We start from the raw sequence: 13,441 nt of genomic DNA, 5'->3' as shown, positions 1-13,441 counted from the left end.
AATTGCATCATAAAATAAAATGTTTAGAAATAAATTTAACTAAGGATGTAAAAGACCTATACTAAGAAAATTACAAAACACTGAAGAAAGACATTGAAGAAGATACAAATAAGTGGAAGCATATACCATGTTCATGGATAGGAAGAGGTAACATCATTAAAATGTCCATACTACCCAAAGTGATCTATAGATGCAGTGCAATTTCTATCAAGACACCAATGGCATATTTTACAGAACTAGAAAAAATATTCTCAAAATTTATATAGATTCACAAAAAAGCCTGAACAGCCACAACAATTTTGAGAAAGAAGAACAAGGTAGGAGGAATCACTCTATGTGATATCAAACTATACTACAAGGCCACAGTAATCAACATAGCATCAATTTTCTATTCCACGAATAATGCCAATGATTAGTTTAATATTTCCACAAAGCTAAATTTTCAATGAATATAATACCTAAAGATTAGTTTTATTTTCTCTGGGGCCACAATTTGGAGGGGGAAAAAACTTATATTCATTATTTATGAATGAAAACACAAAACTACTTAATACAGACTTTAGTTTGATTTTAATGGCACTCATTTTTCCTTTAGGATATGATCCATTAAAATGTAAACGAGACACCTTAATTGTGGTTAGCCGTCATTCTCAGCAATGTTTTTCTCTGCAGTGATGGAAAAGAAACAGAATTAATTATCAGAAACACCCAGATAATTGTTAGAAAGCTGTGACAGAAATGTGCACATTATGTCCCTTGAGAATTTCCTTTAGAACATCTTTGCACCAGAAGATGCTTTTTTATTTGTACCACTTGAAAATACATATTCTGAGAGGACATTACCTTCAGCTTTTCTTCAAGCTCTGTGAGAGAGCCACATAACTCAGTAATAGATTCAAGAACCTCTCTGTGTTTTGCCACTATTTTTTCAGCGTATTTCTGCCCTTCTTCAAGACCTGGGACGGAAAAGAAATAAAAGTATTTTAAAAGGTCAAATCCTTGTCAGGTAAACAAACAAACAAACAAACAAACAGGCATGAATTCATCTTCCCAGTATCTGATGTAAGGGCTGGTAGATAGTAAGTGCTTAATAAATAGGTATCTAAACAGATAAATAAATAAAGGCATTTTTTGAGAACCAGGTATTCTAGAAAAATGGTTACATTTACTTTTGCATGTCTCTTTTATGTAACCTAAACAATGTTGCTATATTAATATTCTTAAAGCTCAATTCTAATCAGTTTTCTCCTGTTCAGGGGTCCTTCGCTACCCAGAAAAGTCTGCATTGAAGGCCCTCTGCAATATGGTTTTAACTTGCTTCTCTCAAATGGATATCATCCTAATTCCCTCACATATTTAATTTCTGGCCAAACTGAACAAGCAATTCTTCCCACAAAATCCTCACAGACGCTGGGCATTCTTTCCTGTACTGGGAATGCCGTCCTTCCCATTCCCCGTGTCTGCTGTCAAAATCTTGCTTATTTTTCAATCTCTACGCTAAATGCCAACGTCTTTGTGAAAATGTTTTTAATCTTCCTCAACTGCATTTTTCCTCTCCCTACTGGAATAGTAATAAAAATGTGTACCATGGGTGAGTGCACAGGCATTTCATGTGCATCATTTAACGTGATCTTCCTCAAGGAGGTTCTGCCGCATTTCACAAATGAGGAATCTGAGGCTCAAAAGAGCCTCTTCAGGTAACCCAAACAAACTGGAGGACCAGGGACTTGAACTTGGACTACTGCAGTCCACCGTTTAGGCTAAACTGTATTGCACATTGTTATGGGCTGAACTGTGTTCCTCCCAAAATTCATATGCTGAAGTTCCAATCCCAGTGACTTAGAATGTAACCATATTTGGAGATAAGATTTTCAAAGTGATGAATAAGTTTAAAAACAGGTCACTAAGGTGGGGCCCAAAACCAATGACTAGCATCCTTGTAGGAACAGGGGGAGACAACAGAGGTGTGTGTGAAGAGGTAGCGAGTGGGTGGCCATCTGCCAGCCAAGGAGAGAAGCCCCAGGAGAAACCAACCTGTCAGTATCTTGATCTTGGACTTTCAGCCACCAGAACTGGAGGAAATGAATTCCTGTTGTTTAAGCCAGCCAGTCTATGGCGTGTTGCTGTGGCAGCCCAAGCAGAATAATACACACATTTTATACCTTTTCCACTGCATTTACCATATCATGACTTCTACGCCTAGACGGTGGATTCTTGAATGAAGAAACTAGGTTTTACTTATCTTTAAATTGGTTAGAGCTCCTAATACTTAATAGGTTCAAAAAAGTATCTGAGATAAATTTACTTGCATTAAACTTCTGGGTTCAGTAATGCTTGGGTGACCAGCAAGAGATGATATAATATTCCTTTAGTATCTTACTTGATGCAAATTTTTAAAAATGCATAACTTTCATACTTAACAGAAAAGGATTCATGCTGTTCATGTATTCATCACATATTTGTTAAGCACTTAGTATGTACCATGAAGCAGTGAACTAGTAGGCAGAATCCCTTTTCTCATAGTTTACACTGTAGTAAGGAAAGGCAGAAGCAGGCAAATAACTATATGATATGCCATTTGGTAATAAGGGTCAGGAACATAAAACAAAGCAGGATACAGAATCGTGCATGATGAGAGGAAAATGAGTCTTCGTGGGTATTTACCATGTCCTAAAATTGAATAGGTACTGAAATAACAGTGATAAAATATACTTCCCTTCCCCTCAACGAGCTTGTGGTCAGTAGCAAAGATACAAACAAACAGGCCATATTCTACAGTGTGAAAAATACAGTAACAGAAGAAACATATCCAATGCTATGAGAGCAGAGTGCATCCAACAGCTTCGGTACAACTGAGAGAGTAACAACAGCAAGAATGCGACATGCCATTAGATTTTAATCTGTATTTCATTATTGTTATGTTTCTACTCTTTTCCTTTAGAAAATCATTCCCCATTCATTCTCAACAATTTGATATTAGTTAGTGCAGCATACATTGTTCTACACATTTTTATGGCTGTCCATGGACAGTGCTTCGTGTCACAAGAGAAAAGACCCATCTGGCCGTGGCTGTGGGCAGCCAAATGAAGCATTTTGTACCACCTGCTGTTATCTTTTGGGGGGGCTAAATGTGCCTGGTCACTGGAAGTAAGTCTTGAATTCACAGTTAACAATGTCAGGGAGTTCCTGAAACATCCCTCAGCACCCTCAAGGACTGTCATTACCCAGGGGGTTTCATAAATGGGGCCTCCTTTAGCTAGAAGGACTTCTCAGATAGCACAGCTAACAACGTACCCTTCCTAGTCCTGGAGAAGAGGAAAGCAGAACCCATGAGATGGTCATTTTAGTTTTCACATTTATTTCACACGTGAGAGGAAGGCAAGAGAAAAATTTCCAGCTCTTTCTTATGTCCACGAACCATAACCATCACAGAAATGAGAAAGCTGTAACTTCAGTCTTAGCTTGATACTTATTTAAAGTATTAGGGGAATTTTGTATGTTTTTTCAAGGAATCACGCTAGTGGAAATTAGATTTTTTTTTTTATTACCCTGGAGATGATCAACAAGAATGGGGTGGGGGGGCTGGAGGATAGAAAAGGAGGCTTTATATAAAGTAAAAATCTGCAGGCTTCATCTGCAGACGGAAATTCCTTCCTCTATTCCCTGGTGTTTACTTTTGCTGGTTGAGGGCTCTTGAGTGTTTTCCCTGAAGAGGTTGGTGTAGAGAGGACCCTGAGGGCCTGCCATGCTCTGTGTCTGCTGGATTGGGTTCAGTATGGATTTGTTTCATGGGGAATCACAGCATATTTTAAGAGACCTCACCATACAGTCGCTGAGCGAGGTCACTGATCTCCTGAATTCTTTCTTCTTGCTGAGGCACTGAAGGCGTGATGAACTTATTGAACTGCTGGTGGAGAATGCCCACAGCTTCCTTTGTCTGGCATTCTGTGGAATACTTTCCAACTCTCACAACGGTGGCACTTGCGTCTTCACACCAAAGATGACACTACAAAGATTAAAGAGCCACCATCATTCTAATGGTCTTCGTTTGGGCCATTCAAGTATCACATTTAAATTTCCTCAAACTTTATCTTCACATTAGTTTGAACTCTCTAAGTCTTCATAAAAAATATCAAAACACGATCGTATACTTTGCACTTGGATGTTAGAGTCAGATAAGAAGTATGGAAATTCACTTGATCTTCTCGCCTTCTTAGATTGGCTAGAAGCGTGATTCCTAAGAGGAATGTTACATACTTGCAAGAACAGGCAATATAAAAGCACATGGCACTAAGGAACAGCCAAGTGCAAGCTTAAAGGAAATTAAAAAGCCTAAACACACAAAAGTCAGCCTAATTAATTGAAATCATTACAGTAGATGGATAAAGTATTGTCTAATGAACACTCAAATGACTTCTCTTTTAAGAATGACATTTAGTCTATGATTGAGGAAATATCATCTGGAGAAGAGCAATTGACCTTCTTATTTTTATTTTATTTTATTTTTTTAATAGAAGACAGTCATATTCTCAAAGCACAATGGAGAACTGAGTTTCCTCACTAAAAATAAATGACTGTGATGACAGGAACATGTCCACAAGGGCCACAAGCTCTTGCACTGAGTGGGAAATAACACGACTCTGTAAGGAGCAGCTTTGAATGTGGGCCACAGAGCTGCTGCGAACCTCCATGCTATCGAAGAATGATCATCTTGGTCCCTCTTAACGTGGTGTTAAATACACAAACTCTACTGCATCAGTGGTAAAGAGAGGTTTTTTTAAATCGCAGACTAACGGGCTTCAAAGAACACTTCAGGACTGCAAGTGTAGAGTTTCTTCAATATAAAGTGTGCAGATAATAACTTTAATTTGTCAATGTATTTTGTGTATATTCTTTCATTTATCCTCTTGAGAAAAGAAAAATAACACCAATAACAATTTTTGTACCTGAAAAATCCTCGTATCACCTTTTCTTTCTAAAACTTTCCAATTCTGTGAAGTAAATAACTCATTCTGAGCATTTCAGACAGATAGCTAGCAATGAACATAATTCCACGATGGTTAAACATCTTGGGTTGACAAGGTAATAGAGACATGAGAAACTCTCATATGTTGCTAATAAGAGAAAATAAAGTAAAGTCTTTCTGAAGAGCAATTGGACAATATAATCAAAACCTGGTAACATGCATCCACTTTGATTCAGCAATTCTACTTTAGGAAACTGTCCTAAAGAAATCATCATTAAAAAGAGCATGATACACAGGTTTAATGGTAACAATAGCTACTGCCGCATTATTTTGGAGTTTCAGAGGAATTTTCTAGGACATTACAATATGGATACCATCACAGGAAGCGGGTACCTCTTCTACCATTTCCTGGAGACGCTCAGTCAAATCCAAATTCTTCTTGTAGTCTGTTACAACTTTGTCAAACTCATCCACATGTTTCTGCAAATCCTTCATGGCTTCCAAAAGGACAGTAACTTTATTATTTGGATAATTTAACAACGATTCAGGAGTCCTAGTCTCAACTTTTTCCATTTTCCTTTTCAAAACCTGTAACAAAAAATAAAGTATTAAAAATAAAATTCAATTTTTATTTAAGAGGCTAGCTAGTGATTAAATATTGGAGGAAAAACTTGGAAAAAACTATTGTAGCTTCCTCCATTATAATATATTAAAATCATAATTATTATAAATGTATTTTGGAAAGAATGGTCATTTTTCTAGATAGTATATTGATTCAGCATTCAGAAAACAGAAAATTAACTATATACCAGGATCTAGTCCAGATTTTTAGAATGATACTATGATAAAAAATAAGATAATGATCATAATCTTAGATATTTTATTGTCTTTAGTAAGTTCGCTGCTTCCTGAAAAAGGCATTCAGATAATCTAGCCAGTAGATGTGATAATCAAGGTAGGTATAACGGCCTATAGAAACAGTAGAGGAAGTTCCTTATACAAGCAAGTGCAAGAGGAAAAAAGGGATGTACAAAAGGTGTCTACATGTGTGCACATGTATGTGCGCGTGTGTGTGCGTGTGCGTATGTGTGGGTGTTGGGGCAAGAATGAAAGCGGAGAGGCTAGATAACTTTGGTAGAAATCATTCTGGAGCCACTTTCAAAGGAAAATTGATATATTATATATTTTACATAAAAACTCAGTTGCTGCAAAAAGGAAAACCACTTTTTCAGTCCCAATGCTGTAAAAAAAAAAAAAGCTCAGGGATTAGGGATCCAGAGTTGAAATGCAGTACATGCACACACACACTTTTTTATTACCTGTATTTTTTCAGAATACGTATCAACTTGTTGAATTTGATATTTCAGAGACTTCAGATTCTTAGCTTTTTCATTTTTCTTACTGTAATTAAACTTCAAATTGTTAAACTTCTTTTTGATATCTTTGAATGACTCTCTGAGCTGCAGGTCAATAAAGAGAGGTGATTTCCTTAAAATGAGAGTAATATTAACTTGTAATAAAAATATCTAAACACGTGAAAATGTTCATAATCTTCAAAATGTATTCAGAGTGATTTTCAATAGAAAACAAGTCTGCTCAGTGAACATATAATGTGATCATACACCTAGCCCCAAAATATAATTAATTATGACTTTGTCTTAGTACTTTTTGAGCTGTAATTTGTAACTAGCATTACAGTTATAGAACGTCCTTTGGCCTCCAACCAATAAAGTTTTGAAGACATCGTGAACTTTCTACAACTCTAATTTTTGTACTTGTACTTCTTTGGTATCATTTTCCCCATTCATTCTGCTCTCTGTGTGGTAATATTTCTCCCAGCTCTCGCCGGCTTTCACTGATCTTATAGTCAGCATCCAGAACCCTATCCAGGCTCCAAGGAGCAGTTCATGTTGCAGAGATCAATGAAGTTTTGACATTGGGACTATCTAGAATATTAGTGGAGTGAAGAGGAGACCCACTATGAAATTTAGTAGGAAAAGAACCTATTTGTCCAAACCCAGCAAACATTATTTTTCATGAACAATTCCAAAAGAGACTTAATTCTTAGCTATAAGCCATTAACTTCAGAGGTCCTTCAGAAATGGAAGAGTAAAGTAACAGTTGTCACCAATTATAACACTGCTAACTTGTGCATAAATAAAGTATATGGCTGGAAGAGAACCAAGGAACCCAGCAGGGGAGAGACATAGGTCTCAGGCAGACCGCCTCTACTGGGCTCCCCGCAGCCAGCCATCATCAACATGTCTTAACATGTGAGGGCATTTTAAACCTGCTGGCCATCATCGGTCAACACTCGGGAAAGCAGAAGCAGAACACCAATTCAACTGACAATCACAAGAAGTAAGCAGTTATTAAGTTTTGGGGTAACTTTTTAGGCAACGACAGAAAATAAAAACAAAAGTTGGAACCTGTAAAGAAAAAAAAAAAGTATTTGGCTAAACATTGAGAACAGGGCATACACTATGACAGTCTTAAGGACAAATAGTTGGACTTTACCAGCAAAGCAAAATTGTAAGAAGTCCAGTTGCCTTGGACACACAACTTTCTGGGCCCCTCTGTACATTCAAGAAGAAAAAACATATTGACAGACCACTTTCTCTTTATATTACCAGCAAAGCACGGAGAAAACATAAACCTTCTCAGATTATATGCAAGCATTTTGACATCAAGAATGAATGTCGTGCCCTGGCCGGTTTGGCTCAGCGGTTGGAGCGTTGGCCTGAGGTCCAGAGAGACCCAGGTTCGGTTCCCGCTAAGGGCACGTACCTCGGTTGCAGTTTGTCCCCGGCCCTCGTTGGGTCGTGCAGGTGGCAACCACTCGATGTGTCCCTTTCACATCGATGTCTCTCTCTTTCTCTCTTTCTCTCTCTCTTTCTCTCTCTCTCTCTCTCTTCCTTTCTCTCCCTCCCACTCTATCTGAACAAAAAACAAAAAAATGTCCTCGGGTGAGGATAAAAAAAAAAAGAATGAATGTCATGGCTGATAAATTTGAGCTATGATAAGGAAAGTCAGAAAAACATTAAAATTCTCTTCAATGATAGCAAAACAATTATTCGGGAGGGAATAAAGGCTGTGTACTTACTAGACTGTGAACTTCTAACACAGAAAACCATACCTGCTTTAGAAAATGCTTGCTTTCTCAAATGCTTATTTCAAATTGTGCATGTATAAAAACAAAACCTTGACCTTACCTTTAACACTTCCTGGAGATAATTACTATAAAGCCCTAACAGACCTACATACATGAAAATTATTATACTAATGCAAATTTTGCATCAGACACACCTGTACCTCATCAGTGTTCTTTATTTGGTAAACTAAAGTGTTGAATATTCAAGCTAAAATCTAAACCAAGCACACAGAGACCACATTAAACATTTAATCTAATATCAATAATATTCTAAAGGAGCAAAAGAACTATAGCTTCAAAATTTGAAAACTATTTCTTTATTAGATCTCAGAAAAATATTTAAAAGATCATATTCAATTATTATATTTATAAAATAACCAATTAATTTTTAAATTCTTTGACATTTGATGTTTTAAAATGCATGTGTTTAACTTTAGTGGGAAAGAACAAATGAGGTCAATTTTATGGGGCTGAGATATAGAAACAATATCTTGAATTATTCACATAAAACTTTGGAAGGAACTTTTCTCTGTGAAGTCAAAATCTGCAACTATTAGTATAATTACCACACCTGAAGAAATCAGAGACCCTTGAATCTTTCTTTTGTTGTTGTTAATCTTTCCCTGAGGATATTTTTTTCATTGATTTTAAAAAGAGTAGAGGGCAGAGGGGAGAAAATCCATGTGAGAGAGACACATTGATCAATTGCCTTCAGCACAAGCTCAACCAAACCAGGGCCAGGGATTTAACCTGCAACCCAGGTACATGCCCTTGATCGGGAATCAAACCCATGATCCTCTGGTCCGAGGGTCGATACTCCAACCACTGAGCCGCACTGACCAGGGCAGACCCTTGTATCTTCAAGAAAACATGTTCTCCATGGGGAGTTAGTGTTTAATGTGTACAGAGTTTAAGATGATGAAAACGTTCTAGAGATGAACATGGTGATGTTTGTACAACCATGTAAATAAACTTAATATTATTGATCTGTACCCTTAAAATGGTTAAGATCATAAACTGCATGTATATTTTATCACAATTAAAACTAAAATTTTTGTTTTTAATAAAAATAAATTTAAATTAAAAATAAAGCTAAGGGTGAAAATAACATTTTCTATTACTAATATTTTCCACTAAAAAACAAACCATCTTCTTTTTATATTCTTTTTTTCCCTTACTGACACACGACACACACAGGGTGGGGCAAAAGAGGTAGGTTTCCAGTTGTAAGTATGCAAAACAGTTTATTCTTGTATTGTTATTTATTAATTATTGTATTCTTTTCCATATGAACTGGTAACCTACTTTTGCCCCATCCTGATTATGAACTAAGTACAGGAAAAGGAAAAGCAGCCCCGTCACCACCCTGATCATCAACGGGTTACATCTACCTGTTTAAATGCAAAGACCAACATCTACTCCAAAACCACGTGATGAATGGAGAAAGGCTGAACCTTAACCCATTCATTCTAAACCAGGAAATTTTAAGTCTACTCTAGATGAAGAAATTTAAGACTGATAAATGATGAGTGCAATTTTATTTCTGCTTGCTTCAGAATGTATGTAGCACCACTGAAAATGACGTATACGTCCAGAGAATGTTCGTGGCACTCTGGGTATGTGCATGGGATCAGCTTTTTTCTGACACATGAGCTCCTCTGACAAAGTTGCTGGCACTTTTCTCTTTGGGTCGCACTAGAAATCCATCTTAAACCTTGTGCCTGTCCCAGCTCAAATTCAGGACCACTGCAGATACAAGTGGAAGGCAGCATGCATGAACTACCTTCAGAAAAAAAAAAAAAAATCTAGTTGTGCTTAATTTTCTTACCTGCACATTTTAATATGAAAACTTAACTTCCCACCTAATCCCCACATAACCCGTGATCATACTTTTAAAGGAACCAAGTGCCGTGGTCCCTTGACTGTGGTATCACTGCCCGTGCAGCTGCTTCTAACTTTAGCTAGTTTGTCAACCGTGGGGAACGGCGGCCACAGCTAAGACAACTGCTCAGCCAGGGCACAGAGCCGGGAGCAACACCCAACCCTGGGGCAAGATAGAGTTCACCCAATCAGGAATATTTAAATGTTGTTATCATTCATTCACTCATATTCATAAAACGCAGGACAGTCTGAAGACTCTCAGGAGGGAGATTCCCCCCCGCCCCCGTGAATAGTGTGGTCCCCCCATCTCCCCACTTGTCAGCCCTCCATATTGGCTATAGAAGAAGCAGACTAGGTTAATATTCCTATAATTAGGGGGGAAATAGTATGACTTTAAAACTGTAGTTCTTTTTACCCTAGCAGAATAGACATCTTCACCAAATGCTCAGGGAGCAGGGGGCCTCTCTCGGGGGTCGGAGCGAACAAAGCTTCTCTGAGAGGAAGCAGCAGGGACAGAGGCCGACACCACGAGGCTGCACGCTGTTCTTAGTGCGGGTGGAGGCAGCTTTGGCACAGGATCGTACGACTAGTGAGTCTGCTGCTGGCCAGACCGGTTTATGTGGGGGACATGGGGCATTTTATTTTATTTATTATTTTTTTTTCCTTTATTGATTTTAGAGCGAGAGGAAGTGAGAGAGAGAAAAAAACATTGTTGAGAGAGAACATTGATTGGCTGCCTCCTGCATGCCCCCCACTGGGGATCCGGCCCACATCCTGGGCATGTGCCCTGACCAGGAATCAAACAAGCGACCTCTTGGTGCATGGGTAGACGCTCAACCGCTGAGCCACACCAGCTGGATTACGTGGGACATTTGAAAACTAAGGAAATACATTTCACACAACAGCCTTTCAGTAGGACTATGGCACATGCTGGGCCAGAAGCAAACACACAAAACAAGTAGTCCATTTCTCTTATTGTCCATTTCACAAGCTTCATTTCTTATCCACCAGTGTGCTCATTCCGGGAAGGAAAAGGCTATCTGATTTTCGCTCATTTTAGTGAGAGAAAGCTGCAGTGGCATCGTCTCCAGGGATGTCTGCATTGGAAAGGAAGGGACCCAAAGACTCACAGTTTGACTGGAATGACTTTTATACAATTATTAATGGCAGACTCGCTGGAGAGATTTTGGGACAAGACTCTCTTGCCCTCTTTCCATAAGGTGGCGGCACTGCTGTCTTGCTGTGCTGAAGGCCAGGCCTGTAGCCCCAGAAAGTAGGGCAGCTTAGAAAGAGAAGACAGTTCCTCCGTTTTAAATGCTGGATGGCAGCAAGTCTCAGTGGTGCCTATTTTATCCACCCTGCACGTTTTGTGTTCATCATCTATTTAAGTTTTATTTTCTGAACATGATGACTATGATTTTACAATTTAGCTCTCCATTTTCTTTAGAAAGAAGAATCATTTTGCAGATGCAAAACACCAATCTTTTAACAGATTTTAACCCTGGGAGATGGACATTTTCAGAACAAATTACAATCGTTCCCCTTCTCTTCCACACACCATCGAGTGGACCCCCGGTGAGGCCTGATAACCAGTGCCGTGTCGTCCTATGGCCTTAATTAGCCCCGGACTCTATTTCCTGAGGACCTCTGCGTCCGTACACCCACCTGCACACAGTAGCCACACTGATATTTGCTAAATGACAATAATTTAATTTTTTCCTTAAAATGATAAATTAGGGTTATCAATCTGAAAAAAAAAAAAAGTTATCTGAGCTGCTCCCATCAGATGTTTTGCCCACCTATACACTCACTTTCTGCTTGTTTTCCTGCTAGTGGGTATCTGTCTATGGTCATTTTGTCACTGGAAAATCACCAAATAACGTCAGGAGCTTTAATTTAAAAGTTGTATATGTGTCTATACTGCACCATCCCCCTATTCTAATTTATCGTTTCTAATCTGACTTGTATCCATGGAACTCAGAAAAATTTCTGATCCAAATTGACAAAATAATTTGGGTGATTAGAACATAGATTCTGACATATGGTAGAAAGATAAATAGATATATAGATATAGATATAAATATAGATATATGACATACAGAGAGATAGAGGGAGAGAGAGAGAAGTCATTTTCTGTTTCCTTCCTGACGGGTTAGATGTTGCTACAGTGCAAAAGATAAAACATTCAGGCTAAAGTAATATAATTATATGAAAGCTTTTCACTGTAAAATTTATTTTGAGAAAATGGATACCAACCCAATTCTGTCATTACTATTCTTTTCAGCAAAGTAATTGTTTGTGGCCCATAATGAGACTCTAGCTACAAATTTCCATTAACATCATGTAAATATAAAGGTAATTTTTTGGTTAGATTGAAAAAAGAAAACATGCTCAATATTAACTTATTACATTTCTAAACGAAGACGTGTAAAGAATGAGTAATGATATTTTGTCATGAAATACAGCAGAGAATGTCTGTAATGATTTGTGTATTAATAACTTATTTATATTCTCAGGCAAGATAATACATAATGAAATTCAACATTTATGCATACAAACATATCTTTGTGAGAAATGGGTGAGAAAAAAAATCACAAAATATGTCAGTCTGAAGGCTGTGTTTTCTAGTGGGACATGGAGAAAATGAAGTTTCACAATTTCTCATGTCATTGAGTATATGAAATTAGAAAATAGTAGTATTTTTTACCCAAAGATAATTAAGGCACGAAAGCATTTCTTTTTTTTTTTTTTTTTTGTCTTTCAGGAGTTATTATCACATTTTAAAGTCACATTTAGAACACCTCACTTTATTTTGCCTTGAGGTACCACATCCTTTTCTAAGGGCTTTTCGTGTGGTTAAAACCATGTAAGTTATGGCAACATCAGGAAAGTAATTCTGGTTGAAATAACCAAATTAACTGTGTTATAATATCACATCATACAAACATCTTATGACACATATGCCGCAGAGTAAAGATAAAACAGGAAAGTATAGAAAGGTACACTTGACATCAGATTGTGCAGGACTGAATGGACCAAAACATTAAGTGAGTGGGAACTCTGAGTTTAGCAAACGGCAAGTGTGTCAGTGGCCAATGAGTGAGCCTCTGGCCCAAAGCTGACTCCCTGGAACTCTATGAGCTGAAACTCTGCGGTCCTGTGGCACAATGTCAAATGAAAATTGTATACATCTTGGTTTTCTCATCTGAAAAATGAAACAGTTAAACTAGACATCCTCCAAAATTCATTTCAACTTGGAATCTGTGAACTTGCAAGAAGCCCTTTAAGAAAACAATGAACCCTGGCAGGTTTGGCTCAGAGGTAGAGCATCAGCCGGCGGACCAATGAGTCACGGGTTCTATTCCAGTCAAGGGCACATACCTCGGTTGTGGTTTGTCCCTGGCCCTGGTCAGAATTGTGCAGGAGGCAACCAGTTGATGTTT

General features: G+C 37.9%; 1 protein-coding gene across 1 annotated transcript in view; it reads right to left on the bottom strand.

Moving 5' to 3' along the window:
* The window catches only part of CCDC141 (coiled-coil domain containing 141), a 192,770-nt gene that overhangs the window by 14,312 nt on the left and 165,017 nt on the right, over positions 1–13,441 (bottom strand). Inside the window, exons 19-22 of the mRNA XM_036254760.1 lie at positions 6,286–6,426; positions 5,360–5,554; positions 3,823–4,006; positions 844–956 (exon numbers count right to left, since the gene is read on the bottom strand). Of these exons, the coding sequence (XP_036110653.1) occupies positions 844–956; positions 3,823–4,006; positions 5,360–5,554; positions 6,286–6,426 (633 nt within the window). The remainder of the gene's footprint in view (positions 1–843; positions 957–3,822; positions 4,007–5,359; positions 5,555–6,285; positions 6,427–13,441) is intronic.

This window comes from Molossus molossus, unplaced genomic scaffold, assembly GCF_014108415.1.
Source record: "Molossus molossus isolate mMolMol1 unplaced genomic scaffold, mMolMol1.p scaffold_m16_p_11, whole genome shotgun sequence".
NCBI classification, from domain to species: Eukaryota; Metazoa; Chordata; class Mammalia; order Chiroptera; family Molossidae; genus Molossus; species Molossus molossus.
This window is presented reverse-complemented; position numbering and strand designations above follow the sequence as displayed.